A 13,511-nucleotide genomic window follows, 5' to 3' on the forward strand; every position below is an offset into this window, starting at 1 on the left:
ACGTTGCTGTAAAGACGTGGGTTTATCAGGAGATACAAGGAGCTTTTGTCTCCTTGCTTTTGGCCATGGAACTGCCAGCTCCTGGTTTTCTGCTGCCCTGTGAGGCTGAAGAGGAGGGCTCTGCAACAGCCAGCAACATGCATGGCCAGCCATGCCCTTATGTTTTGAACTGGAAACTGTCCTTGTTGGTCCTTTGCTCTGGGAGAGCAGCCCTCAGTGGTCCTAGCCTGGAAGGTGGTGGGACGAAGAGCACTCTGCTCTGAACCCAGCAGCTCCTCAGAGGCACAAAGCAATGCCCTGGGAAGGTGTCTCCTCTCAGATCAGGCTGCTGACTATTTCATGCCCTCCGTATCTCACAAGCACTGAAGTTTAAATATTTGGTTTGAGAATAGAGAATGACATATTTGTGTTTCCTCAGTGATTCCAACAGCATGTGCAGCATGATCAGGCCTTGCTAATGATGCTAGCTGCACTCAAAACTTAAGTTCTAATTTAATTAAATTGCCTCTGAGCAGGTCATTGGAGGGAAATGGGGGCCATACCAGCTGCTAAGTAAGAGGATCTGTGCTAACTCCCAGGAGGTGAAGGTTCCTGTCACTCCGGCTCCTTCTGAAGTCAGCACATCTATGGTAAGTCTGGATCAGGTGGTCCTTCTGCTGCCATTCACTTTACCCAGGTATTCTTAAACCTGGATTCAGTGTCGTCTTTGAGTAAGAACTTCTGGGAGGACTTTGTAGCACTAGATATGTACTACTGACTAGCTGTGATGCTGAAAAGCCACACAGGTATATCCAGGGCTCCTCAGACAGAGAAAGCTGCTGTCTTAGGCGGAATTTGAGTGCACATAGCAAAAAGAAATGCTTTAGAAAAATAACCTGCAGTATCTGGACAGTCCATCTCTGAGATGGAAAATCTGTCAGAAAAAGGGCTGAGTTATTTTAAGCACAGTGTGTATGCACTGCTTTTGCAACATGTTTCAGAGTTGGGAGGAATGTTCTGTTGTCCTCCAAGACTGGCAAGACCCTGTCTTTGCCCTGGCAACATTCCTCTCTAAATGTGGACTAATGCTGTGAACACCGTGAGAGGAGAAAGCGGCAAAGAAGGGCTAAGAATTACCTTTGGAGTAAATCCTACAACTTTCTAAAGCCTTTTGACTGAGACTGAGCCATGTTAAGACACAGTAGGCAGCCTGGAAGTGGGGTTTGACAGGGAAAAGCTGGATTTGGAGCAGGACAGCTACAGATGCTTGGCTTGTGGGCAGAGGGAAGGTGTCACTGCTGTGGCGATGCTCTGAAGAGCGCTGGCAGCGGGTGTGGGAGGGACATGACTGAAATGTAGCCCAGACGTACATGTCGGAGAGTGCCAGAAGCTCTAAGGATTGGAAGTTACAGGGATAGTGAAGATGCTGGGGCATAATCTAGCATCAGGTTATGATGTGGGAATTTGGTTTCCTCTACCTGGTTTGCCTTTGTGGGGACAGCAGACAGTAGGTTTGTGGGGGCTGCAGCAACCCACATTTAATGGAAACACAGAAGCTGTGTGGCCCTGGCCTGCACGAGAGGGTGGAGGAAGCAGCAAGGAGTGCACTGAAATATGTCCCGTGGGCTCTACTGAAACGTGCGTTGCAATGGTCTGACAGAACTGATAATTTCTCCAAAACCTGCCCATTTCAAGTGTGGGTTTTGTCTTTCCTCTTTTCTCCCTTTCTCATCATCCTGGAAGATAAAAGCAGCAGTTTTCTAATTAATATCAATATTTACTGTCTGGAATAAGGAGCCAAGTGTCTCCTGCATCTTCCACTAGCATGAGGCAGACTTTCTTTTCCCCGCTGGATGTCAGACAGTCATTTCACACTGGCCATTGACTTGGTTGCCAGACAGCAGCAGTTTCTAGGCAACTGGGTGGGGACACTGTGGTTCAGGCAGGAGAGCAAAGAGGCTCTGGCTTCTGTTCTGAACCATTTTGGTTATCCAGTCCAGTTGTTGTTAGTTGGCCTTCTAACTTTTACCAGAGGAATGAAATGGGGCACTCTCAGGAAGCAGCCCTGCATCACTGGCTGTCCCCTTACAAGGACACAACAAACCAGACCAGGCACTTTCCTTGCACTTACACCATCTGGCAGGAAAGTCTTTTGTTGGCAGCCGAGGACTGGCATTAAGCACAGAGCTGGTCCCAAGCTTGTCACAGGGTGTTTGACAAGAGGGAGGGAGGTGCCACAGCAACAGTGAAACGGGAAAAAAACTTGGCTGTAAGAATCACAGAGTTTTTCTGCAATGTGGTTATTTCAGATGGAACCCATACCCAGGTGATGCTCGATGTGGCATGCAGCAGAAGATGGGTGCTCTTACTGTTGAGTTAGAGGGGAAGGATGGCTGCGTTGAGGGAAGTTGCTCTTCCAGCTCCTTTGTGGATCATGGCTTCACCAGTAAATGCCGGAGAGAGGGAGCAGGTTGGAATGGGTGGACAGTCACATCTGTGTCCTGCCACCCCACCTTATAGAATCACAGAATAGTCTGGGTTGGAAGGGACCTTCCAAGGCCATCTTGTCCAACTCCCTGCCATGGGCAGGGACATCTTCAACTACATCAGGTTGCTCAGAGCCCCATCCAGACTGGCCTCAATGTGTCCAGGGATGGGGCATCTACCACCTCCTGGTAGTATTATCCTGAGATAGTATTGAGAGGAACTGCCCCATCCACCCCAAGGACCAGTGCCTGTGCTCAGATGAGGTGGCTCAACATGCAGCTCATGCCACAGGGACAGACACCAGGAATGGGGCAGGATGGTCACCTGGCGCACTGAAGACTGTGACTGTGGTTATTTTGGACTTGATGTGTTGTGTAGCTGAGTTGGATAGATGCCGCTTCACCTGCTGCTTCTGGACAGTCAGAGAACCACTCTATTCCTTCCTCTTAAACCCTCAGGTTCCCACTTCATGCTACAGGCACTGATCAGTGAAAAGATGGAAAGCAAACTCCTCATTTCAGAAAGGCTTTGACAGTATTGGCACCAGCACTATTTCCTTTTAAGATGCTTACAGGACTCTGAAAACAAGAAAAAATAAGACCAAGTGCTGCCTTTTTAATATAAAAAAGCCTAGTCCTTTAATCATTATAAAATCGCTCTCTACAAGGTAACAAACTGTAATACAGGCTTGCAAAAAAGGTTCTCCTTTTGAAAATACAAACTATCAACATAACCACTAAGCTTTGAAACACTTTTTAACTTTCTAAGAATATACAGTGAAAAAATGGACAAGGAAATCCAAAAGAATCCCAAACACCACTAGTACAAACCAGGTTCAGGTGGATTGCTTTTTGGCTATCGGTTGCAAGAGGATAACCACCTGTTCTGGATGTTATGCCAGAACCAAGGCCTGGAGCTGACTCTGGGCCAGCTGAGGTCGTGCTGGTTCCCACCACCCTTCGGGAATGTTCTGCAGACTCTAGAAGCAACATCACGGTAGCTTCATTCTGAGACAATACATTAAAGCTGCAAGATTTCACACACTGCTGAGGTTTTGGCATCTGAGAGGACAAATCCCATTTCAATAAGGCACATGTTTGGATATGAACTGGGAAAGCAAGAAGTTGGGAAGGAGTGCCCAATTTTGAGGTACTCCTGATTTCACAACTGTCTATTTACCAGTAATCTGCTCACTGTTGCAAATGCTCAGAACACGTCCATGTAGGAGCACCCCAAAGTAAGCAAGGACAGTAGTGCTTCTGCTTTAGAAATGCCAGGATTTACTGGAATTTCCTTGAGCTATTGCCCACTTCAAAGCATGGCTTTTAGTCTGAGGACCACAGGTAAGTGGAATTCTGTGACTCATTTTTAGGGGGTTCACAAAAGGCAATGAAGACAAGTAAGCTTATACATGTTTTGGAGCAGCCAGCATACATGAAATTTCTAAAGGAGTCTACCACTCTGCTAACAATTTTTAAGGGCCTAAACTGAAAATTACTGGGTGGGATCATGTGTACTTACAGATGGAATGGCCCCTTTAAAACAGGAGGTCATTTTTGGCAACAGTGTAGTGCAGAAGGACCAGCACCTATGCAACAGAATTTGGAAAAAAAGCCTAACAGTTGAATGGAAGTCAGAACTGCAGCAGATGCAATTCTCAAGAATATGTCCTAGAAAAATAAGTGCTATTTCTTTATTGACTTGTGTATGTGCTCTAGAGATTTTAAAATATCTGTGATTTCAAACTAAGCTGTTTTTTTCCATACGAATTACAATTTGTATGTGAATCCCTCTGGAAGGAACTGGTATTTAGAGACACGGCTCATCTGCAACCTCAAAGGTGGTCCCAATGGATGCTGGGATCCTCTCCGGATAACTCTGAGTTAGTGAACAATAAGGCTTTCAAGCCTCACTGTTAAATTTAACTGTCAATGTAAGGACATACAAGTTAAACACATATGAATTTACATTGCTGGGAATTCATCCATATTTTGAAATCCCATGTTGCACAGCTATTAGAAATAGCAAAGTTTGAATACCACAAGATATTAAACATATATGATTCTGCCTTCCTCTTTAGAAAGTTCTGTTTCTTATACAGCCTAAAAATGCTTTTCTCACAAATGCTGTACACCTTGCTTGACGTGTTGAAGTTGTGCATATATGCTACTCAGAATGATCAAATGCTGTACATAATAAAGTAACATCAAGAGAAGAGTTAAATTTCATGGAATTAACCGATAGAAAGTAATTTCTAAGAAGGGAACAGAGTTCTATGAGAACCATTACACTTGCTTCATGGATTGCTACAAACAGGTTTCACAATCAAGTCCATATGCCAAAATCAAGCTGGAATGAAACAAGAAGAGTGCAGCATCCAGTTAACAAATATACTGAGGAAACAGGCAGTATATACAAAAGATAAGTACTGCTTACCTGACGTGTAATTTTTAAGGTGCTTAATTGATGTTTTAGGGAATGTAGCGACATATACATATATGCAGTGTATACAGATCTAAATGTGTATTAGAAACATAATACAGAACCAGATATATTCCCAGATCCCTGATTTCATTAGATTCTCTAACGCACAAGAATGTATTTAAAATATTTCATTTTAAAAAATCTAAAACAAACAAACAAAAAAAAACCCAACAAAAAACCCCAAAAACATTTACATAAAAACAGCTCCAGTTTATTTGCTCTTCTGCTTTGCTGCTCACGGATTGGATTCTCATGGGTTTCATAAGGACGCCATTTGGACCAGCGAGAGTTTGAACAACTGTGCGTGGCGAGACAGCTCTGTCACTTGGTCCACCATCTTCTGCAGGGCTGCAGTGTTGGGGTAATGCAAGGCAGCCGTCTTAGTGGCCAGAACAACGCTCTTCAGCAGTTCACACAACTGGTTGCTGGAGTTCATCACTTTGTTGCGTATGTCCTGAGTTGTCACTTGCCTCGTGAGCGTGTCCCCAATGAACACGAGTTTGTGAGCACTCAAAATGACAAATTTGCTGTGAGCCACGAAGATACGGGGGGGCTGAGAAGCATTGACACAACTGAAAAAGGCGTCGATGGCATTTAGGAGGGAGTTGAAGTGAGTCTCGCATTGGTCAGCGTAGAATAAAAGCAGGTGGCTGTCACGGGAGGTGGTGGTGCTGTTTGCAATCTGGAGAGCGTGAGGTGGCTTCCACTTTGAGATGTCATTCTCTACTGGCTTTGTGATCTCTTGCTCCAGACGTTGAAACTGATTAATCTGAAAGGCAAATAAAAGGGCTCTCTTGAAAGAATATTCTTGTAGGATGTTGTTACAGATTACAGTTTCACCTTAGGCCTCAGGACACCCCTGAGTATCCTAGATTTGCCTTATGCTTAATAAAACATTTTCTAAGATATTTTCTTTTGGAGAGTGAGGGGTAATCAAGTGCTGTGGTTACCATCAATCCAAATACACAGAGTTCAGAACAGAAAAACATCTGAAATACTTCATTCGCATTTAAAAAAAAAAAAAACAAAACAACATCAACCCTCCTGAATTTACAGGCTGTTGCTCATTTGGAATATTCTGAAATCACAAGCAAGAGAGATGGTTCCAAGTGGCAATGACTCCTACACAATCTTTTAAAAGCTGCCATCTCTGTGGGATTTTGAGAGGACAAACCTTCAACTCTCGCCTCCACAGTGCTTGTACAATTTTCTGCCATACGATACGGCAACAACATATTGAAGAACTAATATGAGGGCAAAGTGACAACCCTCAATCTTGTATGATCTGTTTTTTTAGCATTTACAGGGATGTTAAGCACAGTATTTAATTTCATGGTATTGATGTTCACTGAACAGATGTGCAGGCAGCACATGTATTCAGTATGGGCCAGTGATTAAGGCAGCGGAGTGCAGGTCAGGAAAGCCAATTTCTCAAGCTGGCTTTGTGACTGACTCGCTGTGAGACACTGCAGAAGTCTGTTTCTCCTCTGCAGTAAGCTTTCAGAAATGGAGATTGCTTTTTATTATACGTATGAACCGGGCCCACCACAATAGCACACTGCATAAAAAAGTAATTAGTCTCTTAAATTGAGATGGTTAGAAATTGTTTTCAAGGGAAGGGCTTGTTCCTGCCACAAGAGATGTCAATCCTGACACTGAGAGCTGTGGCTGTGCTTCTGCTCAGTTACTAAGTGGCAACAAGGAAGCAAACAGGGGAGAGATGCTGATCTTCAGAATAGCTACTCTGCAGTGAATGCTTAAGTTGTCTTTGACATATGCAATTGCTAACACAGATGCACAGGGTCAGGAAGGTGCAAAAATCTTGATGCTTGCCATTTCCCATGTGGAGCATGACAGTTCCTGTCCTTGCCCTTTGTGTTGGTAAATCCATTAATGGTGGAGCCTGACTGGCACAAATCCCACTTGGAAAGAAACTAACCTGGAGCCACCGTTTACCCAAGACCTGACACCTTCTGCCTTCCCTATCTAGCGTCTGGGACTCCCCAACTGCGTGTGCTCGGCAGCCATAATGTCAGCGGTCACACACTGCTAAGGGAAGGGTCCCTCCTGCTTTACTTGACCCGTACACCTTATGTGTAAGGAACATTGAACTTCAATGTGGTTGTTGCACCTGAACGAACATACCTGATGGTGCTCTAGCTCCATTTTGCTCTGCTTGATGATATTTTCTTTTTCCAGCAGCTCCCGCTGTTGCCTTTCAAATTCTTCTTTCCCCTGTTTTGTATAATATAGGACAGTGTGTTAAAACAAAGATGCTCCTGAGCTAAATGACAACTCATAAGTTAAATAACAGGCTGCTTTACATTGTTTTTTTTCACAGGCAGCGCACCACTTAAGAGTACGGAGAAGAAAAGGATAGTACAGCAGAGCAAAAGGCTACTGCTAGTATGTATGCAACAGTCCTATTTGAGAGGACATAATCACCCTGCTGAAATTACTCTTGGACATGTATTAGTGTGACAATCTGGCTTTCCTGCAAACAACTTCTACAAAAACCACAGACAGCTCTTACTTGGCCTTGTGCTGAACAAGGTGTTGGGTTTACCTACCTGCAGGTGAACATAATCGTAGTCATCCATCCAGCTCTTTTCCGAGCTGTCACAGGTGGTACTATGAGGGTTCTGACCTTTACTCATGAGCGGAGGAAGGGAACTGCAGTGGTTCTGTGCTTTTTCTACGTGATGCTGCATATGAGGATTGTCGTATACGTAGTCATTCATTATATTCTCTGGTATGTTTTTGAAATGTGAGCTGCTCAATGCCTGCTTGAAGAGCACCTCTGCATTGACGCTGATGGTAGTGGTCAGTTGCTTGGCATCGTCCGGGACTGTCTTTGCCACCATAACAAACCGATCCAGGTCGTCACACTTGTTCTGCAGTCTGTTGACAGCTAGAACGTTCAAAGACCAGTTGTAGCTGTTCAAGTCGTGGCTGGTTTGAGTAAGGATCTGGTGAGAGTCCTCCAGCCTTTGCACCTCCCTCCTCATTTTGTTGAAAAGGCTGAACTCGGACAGGCAGGAGGCGTTGGCTGCTGACCCTTTTGCGAACTGGAGGTACTCCAACAGCGACTGCTCCACCTTATCCACAGCAGTGTGAATTTCATTGATGTGTTTCTCCATATATCCATAAGACCGCCAGTCTGCTGTAACGAAGGCCATGAGGTTACTGACAGCTGTCTCCACCATCTGCTGGAGGCGGTAAAGCCTCTCTATAGCAGTGTCTGGATCAAGGATTAGTCTTTTGTCCTGTGCAGTTGATGCTGAGAAAGAAGAGTCTTTTGATGTTGTTGAAGATGTGGACATGTTACTCCTTGTGCTTCCTGTGCTGGAGAAAGATAACCTATTCATCCCATCAGTCACATCCTGTAAGCCTTTAGTGTCTTGGAGGACTGCTGGTGGCACATCATATACACCTTCCTTTCCTTCCAGGATGAGGCTTTCACTGAGTCCTGTCTGTTGTCCTGGGAATGCAATTCCTCTGGGGGTATCATAAACATCTTTTTGAGGTGCAATTTGCTGTCCAAGAAAATGGCTTTGATGGTTCATAGGGATGTCATAAGCATTCCGTTTCTGCGGCACTCCATCTGGCAATAAAAGGCTCTCAGGAGAAAATTTATTAAGTTCTTTCCCAGTTGCTTTGGTGATGGGAGGAGGAATATCATATACTCCTTCTGGTCTTACACTGTGGCCCACTGGAGATGAAAAATCTTGCAAGTTTTCCCTCAGGACTGTATTATCTCGATATGCAGATGGAGGTGTAGCATAGACCTGAATCACAGAAAGCAAACCATGAAACCTTTGGCTAGAATAACAAAATATTTTACATCTTCCATATGGTCTATAAGATGCTGGGACGGAAGATCTGCCATTGACCTTCACGGAGTCAGGTACTTATCCTGAGTTTGACTGAGCATCAGTTTTAATATCTCACTTTTTAACATTCATCTTGATACCATTTCGCATAAGCAGCAAAATCCAAAAAGGCAGCATGCTGCCACAAAGATAATGTAGGTCTAATTATCGATTCACACTCCATTATGTTAATAATTTTGACGCAGTGCTTCGCTTTACCCATTTTCACAGTTTAAAAATGTAAGGAAATCTTTAAAGTACTGAATCTTCTTTTCCTTCAGGACCATACATGAACTCTTGTTTAAACATGTCTTTGGTCAGACATGAAAATACAGGATCTTGTGGAAACAGTGTAATACTTACCCCTTTGGCAGGTGGTATGTCATAGACTCCTAAAGCTTTTGCTTCTCCCATGGGAACTGGAAGTGCAGGCCCCTTAACCGATGTGGGGGGAATGTCATATATCTGAAGAAAGAATAAGCTGATTACAGAAAGAAGTCACCTCAGGAAAGCTCTGATCTCAGATGAGATTTTTTTCTGTTTCCATGTTTCCCCTCAAAAAGCCTGAAGATGATTAGAACTCTTCACCTTTATTTCATATGGAAGAGCTGCCTGGATTTGCACGGTGTTTTGGACAGTTAGGAAGAAATGCACTTTGCTACGTCCCCTCTAGACAACTGTGTGGACAGTGGGCTGGAGAGATGAAGTCACAGCTGACTTCCATGCTGAGAGTTAAATCAAAGCCAGTCCACCTGTTGGGCTGAACAAGGGAGCAGTATGTTCACGTGACCAGAACTGATCTCACCTTTACTGATGGAGATTAGAGGGACTGAGGAATAAGCTTGCACTAGTACACACTAAACTCTCTGAAACTAAGGCTGCCCCTGTCAGCATCGCTCATCTGCTTTATTGGGTGTAGTGTGAACGTTCCTACTAGCAGAGAGTACAGCTGTTGGATGTTTCCAGTGTACGTCTTGGTGGTATGTCCTACATTACAGTGGGTTCCACATGTGGTCTAAGGTCTGAGTGTCTTCCCAACAGTTCCAGGCATTTGGTGTCAGCCTGTGTTATGTACTACTGGGCTCCCTAGAGGAGCTGCTCTGTCAAAGAGCCATGGAAAGATGCAGGGTTCTTGAGTTACAGGTCCTGCAAGCAACCCACTCTAGCTAGACATCTGTGGCCTTGGGGTGATCCCCCAGAACAAAGATAAATTTCAAGGTTAGTGACATGGTGCAGTAGATCAGTGGTGAAAACAATTCCCTGCATGGTAGCTGTTCATCTAGGCAATAATTTTACCCTTACTGAGTGAATTACTGTCAACTATACAACAAAGTAAGGGAAAAAAATTGTTCCCAGGCAGAAAATTAATTCTGTTTAGATATACTCTTTGATCAAAACACAGAAAACAAATGGGACTTTTGTGTTTGGTGTACTGCCAAATCTTAGTCAACATCAAATGCAACTTTGAAATACTTCTGTGCTCTGTGAATAAGCCACTGCATCTAATTAAAACATATTTTCTCTCTGAAATGAGAGAACTTGCTTTGCTCATAAACTTCTGGTAGAAATTCATCACCTTTTGTGCCCTGTCAGTGCTGTTGGCAGTTTTATTGGTACTTACCCCTTGGAGAGGGCGAACAGGGGGAATATCGTAGGTATCCTTCTGGTATTTGGATGGGAATTCATAAACATAACCTTGTCCTGACCTGACTGGAGTTATTACCTGTGTGATAAAAGAAAAAGAGGAAACATAAGTCTCCGAGGATCTTCACATGTTCTCTCTGTAACTGCACAGGGGACAAACAATCCAGTATGATTAACATTCACACTTTATGAGGCAATATTTGTAACACAAGTCTGCATATACCTCTGACAGCTGAACATTGCAAAATTACTATTAATAGCTACTATTAATATCTCTCCCTTCCAGACCAGTTCTGACATGGCTGCTTGATAGTGCTACACTGTCTCCTCTTTGTCAAGCACAGATTCTCCAGCAGTTCTAAGAGAGCCTGGTACCTTCTTTCCATTAATTGTTCACTAACGCAGACCACACAATGGGATGGTTACACCACCCACTCACTGAGAAAAGGGCTCTGTTTGCTCTGCTCCTCCTACGGACGAGCTGAGTGTCCCCACTTATTGACAGAGGCTTAAAATACTATGTTCAGGCTCTGGGAGTTTTCCTCCTTTGGTTGTGGAGGGATTTCCCACCTGCTCTAGCCGGATGTTTTGTGTTGCTGTGCTCCATAGCAGAATATCCTGCATGACTGAGTGTGAGCTGTGGCTTTGGAAATTCTTTACATAGAAAGGCTGTGCTCAAACCTTTCAAAGCGAGGTGTTCTATTATGCTGTCTCAGTTTTGTTTGTCTGTATTAGTGGCTAAGAGATAGGAAATGTTAAGCCATTATTTAAGTATATAATGCAAAAACAGCCTCTGGAAAAAAAAAAGCTTAGGATTTACATTCTTTGACATTTTCTAAACCATTAACTACCATAATGGCTTCAAATAAAAATTGGTCTTTGGCAATTTTCCTCAGAAAGAGCTGGATTTATAGTGGAAATGCTGACATCTTAGCCTCTTCTGGTGCAATTTAGCTCTAACACAAAGAATATAAATACTGTAACCCAAAGGCATAAAATGTCAAATTAAATAGGCCCATAAAAGATGTGGCCTTGTGCTCAGCTGAGCAGAGTTCTGTACCAGAGCTACCTCACTGTCTTCAGAAGAACAGGCAAGAAACAACAGTTTCTGTCCAAGGGCTCAGTAAAGATCCTATAACAGTTTTTGCTGTAAGGAATCCTGGCATCCTGGCCAGATTTCAGAGTGAGTTTTGCTTCACCAAGGCCTGCAAGGGAAGTCCCTGATGTTAACCTGCTATGTTAACAACACAGGCTCTTCTTCTTTTTACTTGCTGCCCAAATATTGCGATGTAATCTCTGGCCTTGCACCACGAAAAAAACACTGGATTTTCGCCTTGAGGTGGCTGCCATGCCAGCTCACCATAGAGGTCTGATGTAATGTGAGCAGCCCAAGGCAGTGCCCTGGTAATGCCAGCCACTGCCCTGGCTGTGTGTGTCTTAGCTGAGGGAGGAACATCCATGCCCAGCAGGCAGGGTAAAACAGGAGGTTTTGCAGCTGCTTTTCTTTGAATAAGCATCAGAGGACAGGAGCTGGAAGCGATACGATCTCCAGAGCATTGGGGCAGATCTCTGCCCATGAGAGAACTCTTGTTGAATTGGGTGTGGGCTTAATAGGGCTTACATACAGAGTGTTTTTAAAATTAATCTAATAATGTATTGAATTTATTACAAACCGTTCCACTCCCACAGTCACCTACTGTATTGTAAAAGGTATCTACAGACAAAACTTTTAAGAAAGTTCTCCCTTAAGTTACTGGAAGATTCCCATAATGGTTGACTCCAGACATTATCCCTCCCAGGCCACTCTCATGTAATACTGGGATTATTTTGATTGCCTGAGCATCTTTGGACTTGTATCAACATCGCTTCCTCATGCTTTTTTTGCCAGTGAGGGGTAGTGAACAGACTAGCATAGTTTGTTGTATATTTTTTGCATCGTTTTTTGATTTCATTTGGGTGCTGCCAGTCAAATGCTTTCCAACCAAGTTAGGAACAGAAGGATTTAGTTTTAAGCAATGTTTAGTCAGAGGTTCTTTCCAGAGGCTCCAAAATTACAACCATGGCATTGCTTCAATAATGAGTCACTGGGTGTTTAAAAATGATCCCCTGGGAGAACAGACAATGGACAGTACAAAAAAAAGGGCTGTTTCCTGGGTAGCCTATCTCCACGAAACCTTTTACTACTGTGAACATCGTGGCATCCCAGGTTGCTGGCCAATATGCTGGAAAACTGCTTGACCATCCCAGAGAAAAAATAACAAAACAGTTCACGGTGGGCAGCTGGAGGCCCCAGGCCAGCCCTGGAAGCAGGGAGAAGTGGTCGGTGAACTGCTGAGGTCCATCTCTACTTTACCTGCTGACTGTTGCCTAGCAGGACAAGGCTGGGGGTCAGGCTGTGTTGGGCTCCAAAAATACAGGTATTGGTCCCTCAGTCTGAAATTTTTATAAACCCTTGCTCAGTTGTGGTCTACTCCAGAAGATGAACTCTCTCCTAAATCCAAGTCAGGAGTCAAATTTGACCAGATCTCCTCCAGATCTTAGACGTGTGATGCTCCTTACAGTCCTGCCCATGGAGGAGATGAACAGCATCTCTGTAGACGCTTTATGGCACCTCAGTTCTGCAAGGTTTGCACAGCACTTCAGATAAGTGCCTTTACACACGCTACCCATCTCATGCATAAAGTCCCTTGGGATACAGAAACCACTACTCCCTCCTTGCTCAGAGAATGAATTTCTATGAGCAAACTCCAAGAAAAGTCACAGGCCTCTAATATAAAAAATGGAGCTGGTTGGAGCAGTACAGGTAATAAGGTATGCACAAGTAATAAGGTATGCACAAGTAAAACTACTTGCTCTTGTTGCATAGATAAATATGATATTTTGCTTTTGAAAAATAGAAGCCCCGGTCGCAAAGCAGATGATATCCTTACACTGTGGAGTCTGGAACACAAGTGGAAGAGAAGCTACACTCATGCCTAGTACATACAGAGAGATCCTCTCTCACTCTGCATACAGGAGCATCGTGCAACTGAGGTTGTTCTTGCA

At 43.9% G+C, this 13,511-nt stretch overlaps 1 protein-coding gene across 1 annotated transcript in view; it reads right to left on the reverse strand.

The window, feature by feature from the left end:
• Positions 1 to 3,078: 3,078 nt before the first annotated feature.
• NEDD9 (neural precursor cell expressed, developmentally down-regulated 9) overlaps positions 3,079 to 13,511 on the reverse strand; it is a 39,970-nt gene continuing 29,537 nt past the window's right edge. Inside the window, exons 3-7 of the mRNA XM_065831602.2 lie at positions 10,444 to 10,545; positions 9,186 to 9,287; positions 7,521 to 8,738; positions 7,096 to 7,185; positions 3,079 to 5,719 (exon numbers count right to left, since the gene is read on the reverse strand). Coding sequence (XP_065687674.1) covers positions 5,210 to 5,719; positions 7,096 to 7,185; positions 7,521 to 8,738; positions 9,186 to 9,287; positions 10,444 to 10,545 — 2,022 coding nt within the window. The 3' untranslated portion in view covers positions 3,079 to 5,209. The remainder of the gene's footprint in view (positions 5,720 to 7,095; positions 7,186 to 7,520; positions 8,739 to 9,185; positions 9,288 to 10,443; positions 10,546 to 13,511) is intronic.

This window comes from Patagioenas fasciata, chromosome 2 (assembly GCF_037038585.1).
Source record: "Patagioenas fasciata isolate bPatFas1 chromosome 2, bPatFas1.hap1, whole genome shotgun sequence".
NCBI classification, from domain to species: domain Eukaryota; kingdom Metazoa; phylum Chordata; class Aves; order Columbiformes; family Columbidae; genus Patagioenas; species Patagioenas fasciata.